The 13662-nt window shown below is 44.4% G+C and overlaps 6 protein-coding genes across 6 annotated transcripts in view; 3 read left to right on the top strand and 3 right to left on the bottom strand.

The window, feature by feature from the left end:
• Positions 1-2192: 2192 nt before the first annotated feature.
• On the bottom strand, positions 2193-3371 carry PHALS_01747 (methyltransferase-like protein 4; the record flags this gene model as incomplete). The annotated part of the gene is made up of 2 exons (XM_024716199.1): positions 2193-2249; positions 2304-3371. 2 exons carry the CDS (start codon positions 3369-3371, stop codon positions 2193-2195), a joined length of 1125 nt encoding a protein of 374 aa, XP_024581822.1.
• Positions 3372-3417: 46 nt separating this feature from the next.
• On the top strand, positions 3418-6741 carry PHALS_01746 (FOG: RRM domain; the record flags this gene model as incomplete). Its single annotated transcript, XM_024716198.1, has 6 exons — positions 3418-3618; positions 3677-3772; positions 3839-5005; positions 5070-5183; positions 5245-5331; positions 5392-6741. 6 exons carry the CDS (start codon positions 3418-3420, stop codon positions 6739-6741), a joined length of 3015 nt encoding a protein of 1004 aa, XP_024581821.1.
• A 149-nt stretch (positions 6742-6890) lies between these two features.
• PHALS_01745 (uncharacterized protein) lies at positions 6891-7167 on the bottom strand (the record flags this gene model as incomplete). Its single annotated transcript, XM_024716197.1, has 2 exons — positions 6891-6979; positions 7050-7167. The coding sequence occupies 2 exons, from the start codon at positions 7165-7167 to the stop codon at positions 6891-6893; spliced, it is 207 nt and encodes a 68-aa protein (XP_024581820.1).
• Positions 7168-7650: 483 nt separating this feature from the next.
• PHALS_01744 (drc1_chlre ame: full=dynein regulatory complex protein 1) lies at positions 7651-9880 on the bottom strand (the record flags this gene model as incomplete). The annotated part of the gene is made up of 2 exons (XM_024716196.1): positions 7651-8019; positions 8084-9880. 2 exons carry the CDS (start codon positions 9878-9880, stop codon positions 7651-7653), a joined length of 2166 nt encoding a protein of 721 aa, XP_024581819.1.
• Positions 9881-9982: 102 nt separating this feature from the next.
• On the top strand, positions 9983-10714 carry PHALS_01743 (uncharacterized protein; the record flags this gene model as incomplete). The annotated part of the gene is made up of 3 exons (XM_024716195.1): positions 9983-10411; positions 10477-10521; positions 10589-10714. The coding sequence occupies 3 exons, from the start codon at positions 9983-9985 to the stop codon at positions 10712-10714; spliced, it is 600 nt and encodes a 199-aa protein (XP_024581818.1).
• A 1396-nt stretch (positions 10715-12110) lies between these two features.
• Positions 12111-13662, top strand: part of PHALS_01742 (heterogeneous nuclear ribonucleoprotein 1-like) — a gene marked incomplete at both ends in the record, with an annotated part of 1565 nt that continues 13 nt past the window's right edge. Inside the window, 4 exons of the mRNA XM_024716194.1 lie at positions 12111-12648; positions 12723-12819; positions 13190-13415; positions 13487-13662. The exon at positions 13487-13662 is cut by the window's right edge and continues 13 nt beyond it. Coding sequence (XP_024581817.1) covers positions 12111-12648; positions 12723-12819; positions 13190-13415; positions 13487-13662 — 1037 coding nt within the window. The remainder of the gene's footprint in view (positions 12649-12722; positions 12820-13189; positions 13416-13486) is intronic.

Below are 13662 nucleotides of genomic sequence, written 5' to 3'. Positions count from 1 at the left end.
GTAGATTGACTACGAGTGCTACCAAGTGCAGCGGGGCTGCCGTAGCTCTTTGCTTAGAGGAAGCTTATTTACGGTCACCGACCTTACTTTCTTAACAAGAACCAGTACGAATGTAGCGGATCACAATCCTTTCCCTCCAAGAGTATTCAAAAAGTAAACCAAGGCAAATAAAGTTTTGTTCAAAATCAAAACTGTCTTGAATTGTTTTATTCGCGTATATCAAAAACCTTAGGTTTTCCTGATTAAATAATAAAACCTAATAAATATGCATTACTGCTGGCAGTCCTGCCCCTTCTTGTTACGGTGTAGCCACACCATTGTGTGATTACACCAACTTGTGTAATTCACACCTATGTGTGGTCGCACCAGCTTGTGTGACCCGCCCTTTCATACAAAGGCACGTGTAACTCCGTTACACTTTGGGTACGTGTAACCCCGTTACTGCCATGTACATTAGCATTCGTCGTCTCATAGCGCGGCAAAGATTTAATGGAAATTGAAGCAGCAAAATTGACTCATGTTGTCGGTTTTGTCCCATGAGCGAAAATGTTGGTGTTAAGATCAAAGCAAGATTCTGCAAGACAAGACATTAGAATCTGGGGTCCGAACCGACGAGTGACGCCACTCTAAGGCATGAAACCCCAAAGTTCTGAAAATAATTAAAGCAGTATAACCTGATTGTCTGCGTATAGCCCAGGTACTAGATTGACCAGCAATACAATTGACTATAAAGAACCTCCAGTTTGTCGCGCAAAACGAACCTTTGCTGGACCATCTCACTGATGTAGAATAGTTCATTGAATCGAGATGGTTTGACTTTGCTGAAGTAGCTCGCCGTGGAAACATCTCATCGGATTAGCACATGTAAATTTCGTCGCCAAGCGACTAATCGGTGTCGTGGCGAAAATTAAGATATCAGTGTCATACTTGAAATTGTATTTTGCAATAGTCTCCAGGGACGGCGAAGTTGCAGTCGAGTATGCTGTCGATCGCGACAGCCATTGCGTCGTGTTTGTGCGGCGATTTTAGTACATGAACGCTCTATAGTCTCAAGTTATTGCTGCAATTAAATCTATAAACAACCTGGTCCTCTCTTGTCGTATTTTGATGACTGACGCGCGCTATCCCAATCGTCACGATAAGTAATTAAAAGCGATATACATAAACTTAAGTATCATCAAGCACCCTCAGTCATTAAGAATCGTTCAAAAAAAACAAAGCTCAGCTCGATTCTCAAGCTCTAGAAAATCAGGATCGTACAAAAGCTCTGACTTTATTGGATTAGATCATGCTACATGAACTGTCGAAAGACGCGAACAGAGTATTGCATACATGTTAAATATATAAGCTCGGTGTCATATCAAAACTGGTTATCATAGGTCCGGTGTATAAAAATGGCTTTGTACAAGGTATCTTTTATGTTTCTCCTGGCACGTAAATACATTTTTACAGCTGCATGAACTCCTGACCACCCAATTCACAGAATGTGTACGCAATATCGATTCAATCGAAGAGTTATTTACAATTAAATGCTGCGGCGGCAAGTTCGAAAGAATCCACTTCTCAAATGATTAATAACAGATGACGAGTCTGAGGACGACGAGCCTTTTATAGCATTGCGTTCTGCCGTGCTACGAAACGACTCAGACTCCCGATGTGAAGAACATTCGAGGCATTTGTATGATGAGATCGACTATTTGTGTATATTAGTATTTTGTATGCATCTGTCAATGATTCATTCACAATATTTGCTACTCTCGATATGCCTCTGGGCATTGTGACGACAGTATTTAATCACCAAGATCACTGAGACAGCTAAATATTGCATTTATTTAAAAGGCAATGACGAATGCTATAGGGACATCTGAGACGCGGTGGGGATATAGTGTCCCTGCTTCTTGAAGATAATGTATAGTGGAATCTCATTACCTGAGCCTTAGATACCGTGCACTTGCTTATTCAATTGACAACCAAAGTGTCAAATTCTCGCCGCTCTTTTCGTGAGCAGTAGAAGCCGAATCTTTGGGAAACCAATATCGCACTAGATGCATTTAAGGTGTGATCTTTCTTTATTGTATGAAGGTGACAGCTGAAACGCTGTTAAGCACCATGTCTCTCGAGCGTACATATGTAGTTTCTGGTATGAATACTTGATGATGCGAGTATTATGGAAAGCCAGTTGAAGCCTAGACTCATTCATTTTCACTCGGTGCTGGCTGGAATAACTCGACAGCCTGAAATTTGAGCACCTGTCAATGAATCAAAATCAAATACTGAAGTTACTCATATATCATCAGACGTACTTCGTTGCCTACACTAGTCCAATGCGGTCTCAACTCTCGAGCAAAGAGCTCCACTTTTTTTTCAGTTGTAGAAACAATGCTATTGTCGAAAAAAGTTTCCGGTGGCGGCTTCCAAGAATGGCGTAGTGGAATGCTTAATACAATTCGAGTTTTCTCACCAAGTCGCTTTCGTACTCTTTGCTCACACTTCTCGTCTTTTGCGCGGTAGGCGACTACTAATACTTCCACAGGCAAACGATGTGTTGAATCTAAAGGAGTGACTAACTCACCGCTCTTGCTCAGCTTCAGCCAGTACCAGCATGCATGGAAGGTGAATCCCCACGAAGGAAGCGCTTGTTCACGAAGAAACGTCATGTATCGCGGCCGGCTCGTTACCCATACTGCAAGAACACATTCATCCAGGTCTGCAATGTGAGGAATGTCGATCTTTAGTAGCTCTGTGTGATCTAACATTTCGTAGCACTTTCCTCGACAAACACTTTTGTTTTGCCACGGGGGATCCATGACAATCAACTTGTACTTTTCAAGATAAAGTTGATGAATTTTTCGTACATCTTGCTGGACGAAACTTGATCTGGCTGGCAGTACAACTTGAGTACCGTTGACAGTAGCAAGCTTCGTGAAGTCAGTTTGATTATGGTGGAGGTTGCCATCATCGAGTATTTCTGATTCAGGCATCTTAGGCAGCGAATCAAGATTAGTGTGATGAATGTTGGACCTCACATTGCTGTCTTCAAAGATGGGAAGGAAAGCTCGCAATAGAAAGCGAGACCCACCGTAGCATTCGAACGCAGTTTGTAGTGCATCGTACACAATATTATTCAAAGGGACATACTTTCCTTTTGCTATGAGCTCTTTTTGTCGTTCGGATCGCCTTCGAGCTGCAGACTCCCGTTTTCGCTGTCGACGCGCTGCAGTTGCTGTCACATACGCTGGGGGAAACTTAATGGCTTGGCGCGTATACGCTCTTGAGGGAATCTGCAATGAATCTTCCTTTAGCAGTAACTTTCCCATGTAGTAACCACTCACAAGCGCTGCGTGGTTCACGCATGACACCTTGGAATTCATCCAGTAGTCAGATTTGCAAAGTATAATACACAACTATTATCGGTACATGAATAACCAAGAGTTTGCGTCGCAACTTGCTACAGCCAAGAAAGAGGCCTCTTCTGCAAACACGCAACGCCGAGAATTGTCGCGACTATTCATTGTATGCGGGCGCAATCGTTCAGCTGATGAGCTGCACTCGCTTTTCTCTTCTTGTGGCACCATCAAACACTTTCATCTGGCGCTAGATCGTAGTAAAAAGTCACGGGTTCGTCGGCTGCAATATTAAAGGTAAAACTTAACTAAAGTTGAAGGTGCGTATCTAGGGCTTTGCTTTCCTCCAATACGAAGATCCTGCAGACGCCACAGCGGCCATTGACAGATTGGACCATTTTAAACTACCCGATGGACATATTTTAAAGGTGGGTATGTGGCTGTTAAACAGACATCTTCAACATGCCTGAATTTAATGCTTTACGTTGCTATAGGTTACAGTCGCAAAAGAGCGAATGGTAGAGAGGCATGGAAAATTGAAGCGCGACCAGCATACGCGGCATGATTTTGACGAGAAAGCTGAGGTGACAGATAAAGAAGTTAACGATTGCATTGATTCACGGCTACCCGGAAAAAGACAGCGGTCAAGTCCACCAATTGCAGTCGCCCAGCTTGAGCTGAGTCAGGCAGCGCCACGCTTTATGCTGGAGGATTGTCGCTTAGGAGATCCTAAGGCCAACAATATAGAAAACATGGCAAGGTCGAATGTAAAAGAGATGGTCGCTAGTCAATTGTCATCGTATAGTGGGCAAGTCTACACGAAAAAATCGATTGAGGCGGACGAGGATCTGAGTAATGTTAAGCAAGTGGTGCATTCCTTAGTTCTTGCAGTGGACCAAGTTGAAGTGCACAACAAAGCGAGTAATGAGTTATTTGCTGTTTATAAACACGTTCTGGCGACTTCTAATGGTAGCAGCACACAAATGCACAGCGAAGACTTGGTACCAAGTTTGCAAGGAGAGTTTGAAGAGGAGAGTAGTACCGAGTCTTTGACATCGAGCATTCAGTCAGTGTCACTTGCATCCAATTCAACAATAATTGAAGATTCGACTTATAACACACACACCACCCTTACAAGAAAACGTGGCGTTTTGCCAGCCCCACGCTCTGAATGTCACCACCGGGGACGAAGACAAAGTCTGAATGACAGAGGCTCCACTGCAGAAGATAATTTTGATGGCAGCTACAGTCGCCGCAAACGAACCAATACCACAGGATCATCTTCATGTACTACGAAAGACGAGCTTCGTGCAAACGCGATCGGTTTGCCTTCGTCGAGAAAATCTCCACTGTCAGATCTCAGTAACTTAAGCTATTCTAGTCAATCACAAGACGATCTTCAAGGTGAAATACTGTCAAAAAGGCTTTGTAAACGACAGTCGTCTGATAATGATATCGAGGAACCATATCGATCAGCGAAGCAGCAGGCAACACTAAAGAGACGCGAACACGATGGAGGGATTACAGATCGAAAGCCTGTTCAAACTAGCACAGTTAGTGGGGATCAAATGTATGAAATAGATCGGGAGATCAAAATCGAGCCCGATTCAGAACAAACTGAGCCGAACCGCACTAAATTGTTTTTCACATCGACGTATAAGGTGCCGTTATGTTAGCCTGTCTTGTTTCTCTTTATTGATGTTCTAAGCACTCCCGTTATGAAAGTTTACGGAGCAAGAGGTAGAAGCGATGTTTGCTGTCTATGGCGATTTTAAATCAGTGGAACTTGTCAAGAGTTTTGGCCGCGTAAAAACTATGGCTTATATTAGCTATTACAAGGTACCGTGTGAACACAGCAATTTTTTGAAGCGCGAGCCTGACGTATGCTGCTGTTATTTAGTCTGCTACTGCTGCATTTGTCTTTAAATCTTTCAAGGACGAATCATATCAGGGAGATGAGGATCCAGAAAGACCTGATTTCATGACAGTACGTTGACCTGTTGCTAAAATGTTGTGCTGATGCGCTAACGTCGTTTCTAACTGCCAGTTATCATTTGCGCATAATTTTGAAAGACAGCAGCAGCGAATAAAGTCAACACGATGTGGGCTGGAAAGCGCGCCAGGTTGCGCATCGAACGTTTGTTCTAGCCTCATCACTGCAGACACAGCAGCACTCTCAGATGTGTCGTCAGACAGAAATGATCGTCTCTGGGTATTACTGCTGTATGATCGCTACTTGGCGACGCATGTGCTCTCATCGGTCGCGTCGTCGTATCCAGGGATGGAATTCATCGATATTAAGCTGACCAGTAGTACTGGCGAGCCTCAAGGAGTAGCGTTTGTGAAGTTTGATAGTGAAGCAAACGCTACGCAAGCAGCGCTCCAGCTTCACCATATGGAGTTACCTTCAAAGTCTGGAAAGGTATTGCAGGCGGTTGTGATTCAAGTGCCGAGTCTGTTTACCACTTCCCATGACAGCACCTTGACTGGCATTAACGAGTCCATGAGAATTAGTCGTTTAGCTGAAAAAAGTGCTCCAATAGGTTCATCTGCTGATGTCGATTTGCACGCTATGGAGACTCAATTCGCGCATTTGATGCGGAGTACAAAGCATTCCCACACTACGGAAGGCCAATTTTATCAAAACTATTCTCCCATACATCTGCCCAAAAGAACTGCATCTTGTGACCACTCATCGCCAATGGCACCAAACGTGTACCCTCCCGCTTCTCCAGATGGGTTTTATCCCTTAGTGGGCATGGGGTACTATTCGACACCACTAATGTCGTATCAACCACCTCCTTCATTCTACCCGTATGCAAACTATGGAGGAGAGAACCCTCACGTAGTCCAACAGCATTATTATTATGGAGGAAACGCAGCAAGTTGGATTAATACGGCGTCCTGTATTCCGGGTCAGAATTTTTCGGAGCAAGGTTCAGAATATCCCATACACTTTACTGACGATATTAATGGCACTGAGTCGGCTTCAGCACGATCCAAGCCGCGTTCCGTACGCTTGTCGTCTCGGAAAATGGATGTTGAAGATAACAATAACAATCAAACATCTTGTTCAATTCAGATATCGACAAGTAAACCGTTAGAGCTTGTGACGCTGGCAGCGGCTTTACAAAATTGTTCTGGGATTATGTCTTTCGCAAAAGTCGCTGGGAGTGAGTCTGACTCGAACAGTTTTAATGTGGAATTTACAAATGAGACACACACAATTGCGGCGCTGCGCAAATTGGATAAATCGTTATGTGGTGACCAAAAGCTTCAAGTAACAAGAATCTCTTCATCAAGGCATCGAGGGGGAGGAGGTAACTGGAATAAAGCCCGTGCAGGTGGATCTGGTCGTCGAAAACGACAGCGGGTTGACTTGCGAAGCCGAAAATGACGTTGAGAAAGTAACGTGAATTTTAATCTCGATGAATATTAAAGATTACAAAGCAATTGAACACTGATTCAATATGCTGTGCCTCGTGGCATCGATACAAATCTTGTCGATTTTAGACTTCATTTAAGTGGGAGCGCTAAGGCCTCATCTTACACTTGAAAAACTGCAATCAGGAGAAATTCAGACGCCACCAGAGTTAAAGAAATTGTCCACTGTGAAATTTTTAATTCTTGTTTTACTAAATTGGCGAAGACAACAGCTCGAGTTGTCGTCAAAAGTTCTCACCTGAAGGAGTAACACTACCATACCATGCAAAACGATGCTGGTTTCATCAGCACGTGAAACGGATACTAACGAATCCACTTCTTTTTCAGGAGTAAGGATATCAAGCGCAGTATGATACTTTATCGATAGCACCGCCCACATTTGTCGTATTGATGGACTTAAACTGTCGTGCTTGTCGCCAATTGTTAGTGATCGTACAAGGTGTGACAAACGCGTCAATAAAGCATCCGACGGTTCTTTTATGCATAATATAGCGCCAATGACACGCGAAAGAATTTGCTGAAAAATGCAATCGGTAGCGACGAATAAAAGCGACGCGTAGCCAAAGAGCAATCCTTCTTACAAACACTGTGCAGTTCACCAGTGTCGTATAAATGTAGAAGCAGTCGAGGGTAACTTAACTCGTATAGAAGTTGATTCTGTAGTTACCTGGGAAAATCGTGAATTGCAAGGATTGGGAGTGCAAGGCGCGTCAAGGTTCATTGAACCCTTGACAAAACGTTAACTTGTAGTTGAAATACAAAGATAGTACAATGAGCAATTCTTTCGCGTCAAATTGAACAAATTTAACATGACAGCAGAAAGAAACCCAATTAAATACTGAAATTGTCATCAAGATTAAGACTACATCTGTGTGGGCGGCACAATTAGTTTCTCGTTGATAGGAGCAGCCATATACTTCTTGAGAAGATCTTTGAGCTCGGCGTTTCTTGTCTTCATCGCCGTCACATCGTCAATGAGCTCTTTGCGTCGTAGTAGCGCCGTGTTGTAGTGAATTAAACCCTTTTCAAGTGTTGTCAAGATGCGCTTTTTCTGATCTGGAAAGAAATTGACAATGTTCAGCCAGTACTCCTTTTCAGCTTCTCGTGCCTTGACTTCTAACGATTTTAAGCCAGATCCTTTGCTATCTTTTTTGACTTCATCACCCTCACCGTCTGACGATTGCTGAAGAGTCTGATTCGGCGAAATTGAAATCTTCTGATTGCTCATCTCCTACATATGCATATAGACATCAAGTCAATGCTCTAACAAAGAAAAATAGACGTAATAATTTGACCTCAACAAAGCGCTTAACAACTCGGATAACGTCCTCAGGTCCAACCACGAGACCCCACGATGCATCTTCCTGACTTGGCGGGCTTTTATCTTTATTGTTATCAAAACCTTGTGAGTGCATTGACACTTCTTGCCGCGGATTTTTGTAAAATCGCCCCATCAGGTTTTCCATGCCCATTTCATTATCCACACCAAGTGTGCGCATGATCATGTCGGCCCTCACTATCTCAGCCTCGTCGTCAGGTAGCTGGTTAAGAGCTTGCTGGACACTGCCATCGACTAGGAACCCAGCCTCTGAGGCTAACATTCTTAGCATGTACTTCAACTTTGCACCAGATATATTCATGACATGAGGCGCGCACTCTTCATTTGACACGTCATTATACTCATCTCGATCATTTTTGTCTCCGCAATCATCCAGATTCATATCACTCTTTGTGGTATCATGCGACGACAGATCGCCATCTTCCAGCTGCTTAACTAGTACTACCCCATCGCCTACTCTGACAGAATGACTCCAGTCTCGAATTGATCGAGCTGGCGGTCGCCACGTGAGTCCAAGCTGCTGCTCATGAATGATGCGGTCCGCATCTAGAAGCTTTTCAATTTTATGTATCGCTTCCTCTTCGTGCATCTGCCAGATTTCATCAAATTTGTTATTACCGCTGATTTCAAAGTGAGCAAATTTTCGCTGCAGTTCGCGATATTGCTTGGTCAGACGTTGATATTCCTCTGTAAGCTCCGCATTTAAACGCCGGTCCCTCGCATCAGTCTGATTGTACTTTGTGATCAATGTCGCCAAAGTTTCTTTCAGACGCGCTAGCTTGCGCTTCTGCTGGCCAAGCGTTGCAGAATTTTCCATATCACGTTCGGTAAGCACTCGATAGTTGTACTCCAATTTCTCAGTATTAAGTTGGTACGTCGCACGCATGTCCTCAAGCTGCTGCTCAAGTGTTTGAATATTGGTCTCCAGCTTTTTTTTGAGCTCATTATATTCCTCAGCATCGCGCAACCGCAAATCTTCAATTTCTTGTAGATACTGCTCGTCCCGAGTTTGCTTCACTTCCATGTACACCAACTCCATTTCACGTCGGCGTTCAAACAACGAGTCAATCTCGTGCTTATTATTTGCGATAAGATCATTGCGCTCTTTTGAAAAAGCTTCTTCCATCTGTGCTAGCTCAAGCTCGTACTGCTCCTGCATCTCTCGATACTGATGACCCATGCGATCGACTAGCTTTTGGACATCTTCTGCCTGCACTTTGAGCGCAACCACATACTCGTCATCCTTCGCCTTTAGTTGGTTTTGAAATTCGCAAATAATTGCATCTTTCGAGGCCAAAATCTCTCTACATGCACGATCTTGCAATTCCAGCTCGTCATGTAGCTCCTGTGGCATATTCAACCCAAAAAGATCTGCCCATCTCATTTCAACAGCAGCATTCTTTGTGCCGCTCTCGATTGCTTCTTGCTGCAGCCTTTCCTCACACTGATTACGGCGTTCTTCTTCCTCAACACGTCGTCTGTTTTCTATGTCATCAGCTTCCACTCGAACACTCGTGATTTTGCTAATGCCTGCTATTTTGTGGCGGTCAAGCTGATTCAAACTGGTTGCAACCTGCTGCTTGCCGCGGCTAAGACGTTGGGACTGGCCCGCTTGCATTTTCATTTTGCGAGAGGCATCGTCTTTGGAGGCATTACGTGCACTTATACGCTGTCGACGCAATTGAACTCGAGATTCTCGATTGTTGACCTCCGTCAGCGAGTCTACGTGCACCTTCGAGGACGATAAATTCATCGTCATTTTAAGATGTAGGTCAGACTTTTTGAAACGACAATTTACTTCAACATGATGTGGCTCACGTCAATCAGGGCGACGTCGAAATCATAAATCGAAAATATGGATGAACAACCTGTTGCGACCAAGAATGGTCAGCAGCTGCTGTCACACTTACTAGCCATCGCGTACCAGGTACTGAGGGAGATGAAGCACATGAATTTCAAGCCGCCGCTTCGTCCGAGTTCGAAGTTGTTCGCAGTCGATGTACCTGTTTTGAGCTCACCTCCTCACTCTCCTTCAGAGACTGAAATACCACAGGACGAAGTGGTTTCTGACGTAAACGGACTGGCCTCGAGTGTCGCAAGCACTGCGCAAACAAACCTTGGGAGCCAAGGCCACCCTGCTGTGCTCCCATACTCGTTCGAGGAGATTCAGGATACATATACGAAAATAGCGGCACTTAAAAAGCAATACATGAAGATCAGTGCCGAATTGCTGGAGGCTGTCAAGTGTGTGGAGGTGAAACACGAGACACAGCAGGAAGAAGAGGTACTATCAACTGGGATGAAAGAGTTGCTTTTTTGTATGAAACTGAGTGGTATTTGATACTATAGGAAGCGGTGGCAAAGCTGGTGTTGAGGAGGAATCAGTTGCGCAATGTAAGATATGCGTAGTATTAAGAAAAGAGGTTTGAAGTTTGATTGAATTTTTGTGTGTGTTTTACAGGAAGTGTATGAAAGAAATGTGGTGATGAAGGGGCTCATTGATCGACTGCGCAATCTACAGCATTCTATCCGGTTTATGAAGGGAGGAAGCGCCTATCCGCCCAATATTGTCATGGAGAGCGTCTAGATTGGCGGAAAATATTTTCAATTACGACAACAGGGGCGAGAAAGGGTTACTAAATAATCATTCTGACTCGAACAAGTTGCTGTTTACCATGATATCAAGCTCGTCAAGATCTTACTTTGACTACTTTATGTCTACTACCCGACAAAGTGCTTCAAATCTATCCCTATTTCAGGCCAGTTGACATTAAACGACTGAGTTGCAAGGGCTAAATGCGAATTTCCAGCAAATTGTGAGTCCTCAACAGTCAACACGGATGAATACTCATCGTCGGGTGAAACAATCGATGGAGAAGATTTCAGGGTCTAGCAACGTCCAATCGCCACATCAAGGCTTAAGCCTCCCTTTTTCAAAGATGGTCTGCTCTTCACGCTTTACACTCGCTACTTACAGCGGGCGCCGCAACGTAAATCTGACTCTTAATCTGTAGTCAAGCAGCTATGAGTTAAAGTCGTAGGTTAAATTATTATACAGCCAAGCAACAAAAGATTGCTTGACGTCAATTTGAACACCTGCTTTGCTAAACCACCTTAAAATTTACTGATCACTTGTAGACGACGCAGGAATGTGACGAAATCAAGTGCTGAAAACCATCGTTTGAATATTAGATTTAAACAACTCTTAAATTGCTGGATGAGCTCAATAGAAATTGCTTATTGAGCCGTCAATTGTTGAATTTTGAAATCGTGTGAGAGCTAATATCACTCTCTACAGGGAGGTAAAGATTCGTGATATTTTGGCTCAAACGTGTCGTTACCTACCTTGAATTCTCAGCTAGTGTATCACGCATATGTCTTCACTCAAGACAGCATCCATTTCGATTAGCATGTTCAGATTGTAGGAGTCTCTCCTAACCTTTCTACATTGTTATTTGCTTTGTTGACGGCAATTCAAAACTTGTGTGCTTTTTGCATGCTGCATGAGCATATCTCCAAGTTTAATCTCGAATTTGCATTTTCGAAACAATAGCGTTGCGGTCGGCATTTTATAAACGAGCTATTTTTTTACATTCGCCGCTCACTGTTGATACGATCTCACTGTGTCGTTGAAATCTGACGACACGAATATAGAGCTTTGTTTTGAAAAGAATCCACTTTTATTGCTTCGGAAAGCAGGAGCTGGGCACACCAAGCCAATCTTGAGCTGCTACCGCTCGTCATTGTCAAGCAATTGATTTGCTACGTCGTTTTAAGATACACAAAATGCAAATGTGACGGTTAGTTTGGTCATTTATGCACGAATAATGATTGGTTTAAAGCATGCAATGTCTTTGTTCGAATGGGGTAGAACTGTAATATTTGGATGCTATAGACTGGAGGAAAGCGGGCTAAATTGGGGGGATAGACATACTAAGTAGAGGGATTGATATACATTTTGTGAAATAAGGTCATCACTCGCAATGGAGGGGCTCGGCGTCGTGTATGAGCAGGAGGAGCCGGTAGTGGACACTCAACAGACACCTGCGGGTGACAATCAGACTGCCTTAACATCAGTTTCGGGTGATGATACTGAGGATGACGATGATATTCGTGCATTGGCTGGCAATCCAGATGACTTGGACACGCAGCACCATTCACACATCCTGCAACAACAGCAACAACAACAACAGCAGCATCAGCAACAGCAACAGCAACAACAGCAGCCTCTCCAGTACCAGCAGCATCAACAGGATTTTTCTGGGGGCTACAGTGACTATGTGCAGACCAGTGGACAGCATCCACAGCAGCAAATGGAACAGCATCATGGCTATGACAAGAATGGCGGCAGTACGCAGCCAGGCAAGCTCTTCATTGGTGGGGTCTCGTGGGAAACAACTGAAGACACATTGCGTCAGCACTTTGGTAAGTACGGTGCGCTCACGGACGCTGCGTTGATGAAGGACAAGTACACAGGTCAACCGCGAGGCTTTGGTTTTGTGACATTCGCAGATGCATCAGGTACGGTAAAGCTTAGGTGTCAATTATTGTATTTTAAAGCTTTGATGCTAATGCTGTGGACGTGCTTAATGCAGCGATTGACCGCGTGCTGGAAGAGACGCATACTCTAGACGGCCGGTCAGTAGAAGTGAAGCGCGCGATACCTAGGGAGAGGACAGCGCCAGGCTCGAGGTTAGTACCACTTTTGGTCGCGCGGTGAAAGACGCAAGGCTGGCTGTCCATTACTTTATATTTATTTATTGGAAAGAAAAGAGTTGTATAAGGAGGGAGTCAGAATGAGAAGGGCAGGAAGGAAGAAAGGGAGAGAGAGAAAGCAAAACAAAGCAAAGCAAACAGCAAGAGGACAACTAGAAGAGAATTTATTCTACTCAACACTATCGCTTGGCGTTTTCTCGTCACCTTCTGGTCGCTCTCTTCGTCCAGCCCTTCTCTAATTACTCCTGTGGACAGGGCCATGACGTTTTAATTAGACAGTAGCAAGCAGGTCTCGACGATTGCAATTTAGAACTAACTTGTAGTGTCCTTGCTTGGTACAATATAGTGAGTTCCGCGGCGCTCGCAGCGGGTATAGCAGCAATGGCGGTGGTGGCGGCGGTATTTTCACAGAGTCCAAGAAAATCTTTGTGGGTGGCCTTGCCCCAACTATAGCGGAGCAGGACTTTCGCCATTACTTTGAGGAATTTGGTAGGATCACGGACGCTGTGGTGATGATCGATCGTGACACGCAACGATCGCGAGGGTTCGGCTTTATCACATTCGAGGATGAGGTACGTTAAAAACTGCCTAGATAAATACCGCTCTTGTCATGCCCACATTGTTGCAATTTCGATTTCTTTAGTCGTCAGTTGCCGAAGTGATTAGCAAAAACCACGAAATTCACGGCAAAAGCGTTGAAATTAAGCGTGCTGAGCCTAAGGAAGCTCGTAGCGGCGGTGGAGGTGGCTACAGCGGTGGTCGTGGAGGTCGTGGAGGCGGCTGGCGAGCTGGTGGTCGTGGAGGTGGCGGCGGGGGTGC

The sequence above is a fragment of the Plasmopara halstedii genome (genome assembly GCF_900000015.1).
Source record: "Plasmopara halstedii genome assembly, contig: Scaffold_1583, whole genome shotgun sequence".
Taxonomy (NCBI): Eukaryota; Oomycota; class Peronosporomycetes; order Peronosporales; family Peronosporaceae; genus Plasmopara; species Plasmopara halstedii.
The sequence above is the reverse complement of the archived record's forward strand: the minus strand, read 5'-3'. Positions and strand labels throughout refer to the sequence as shown.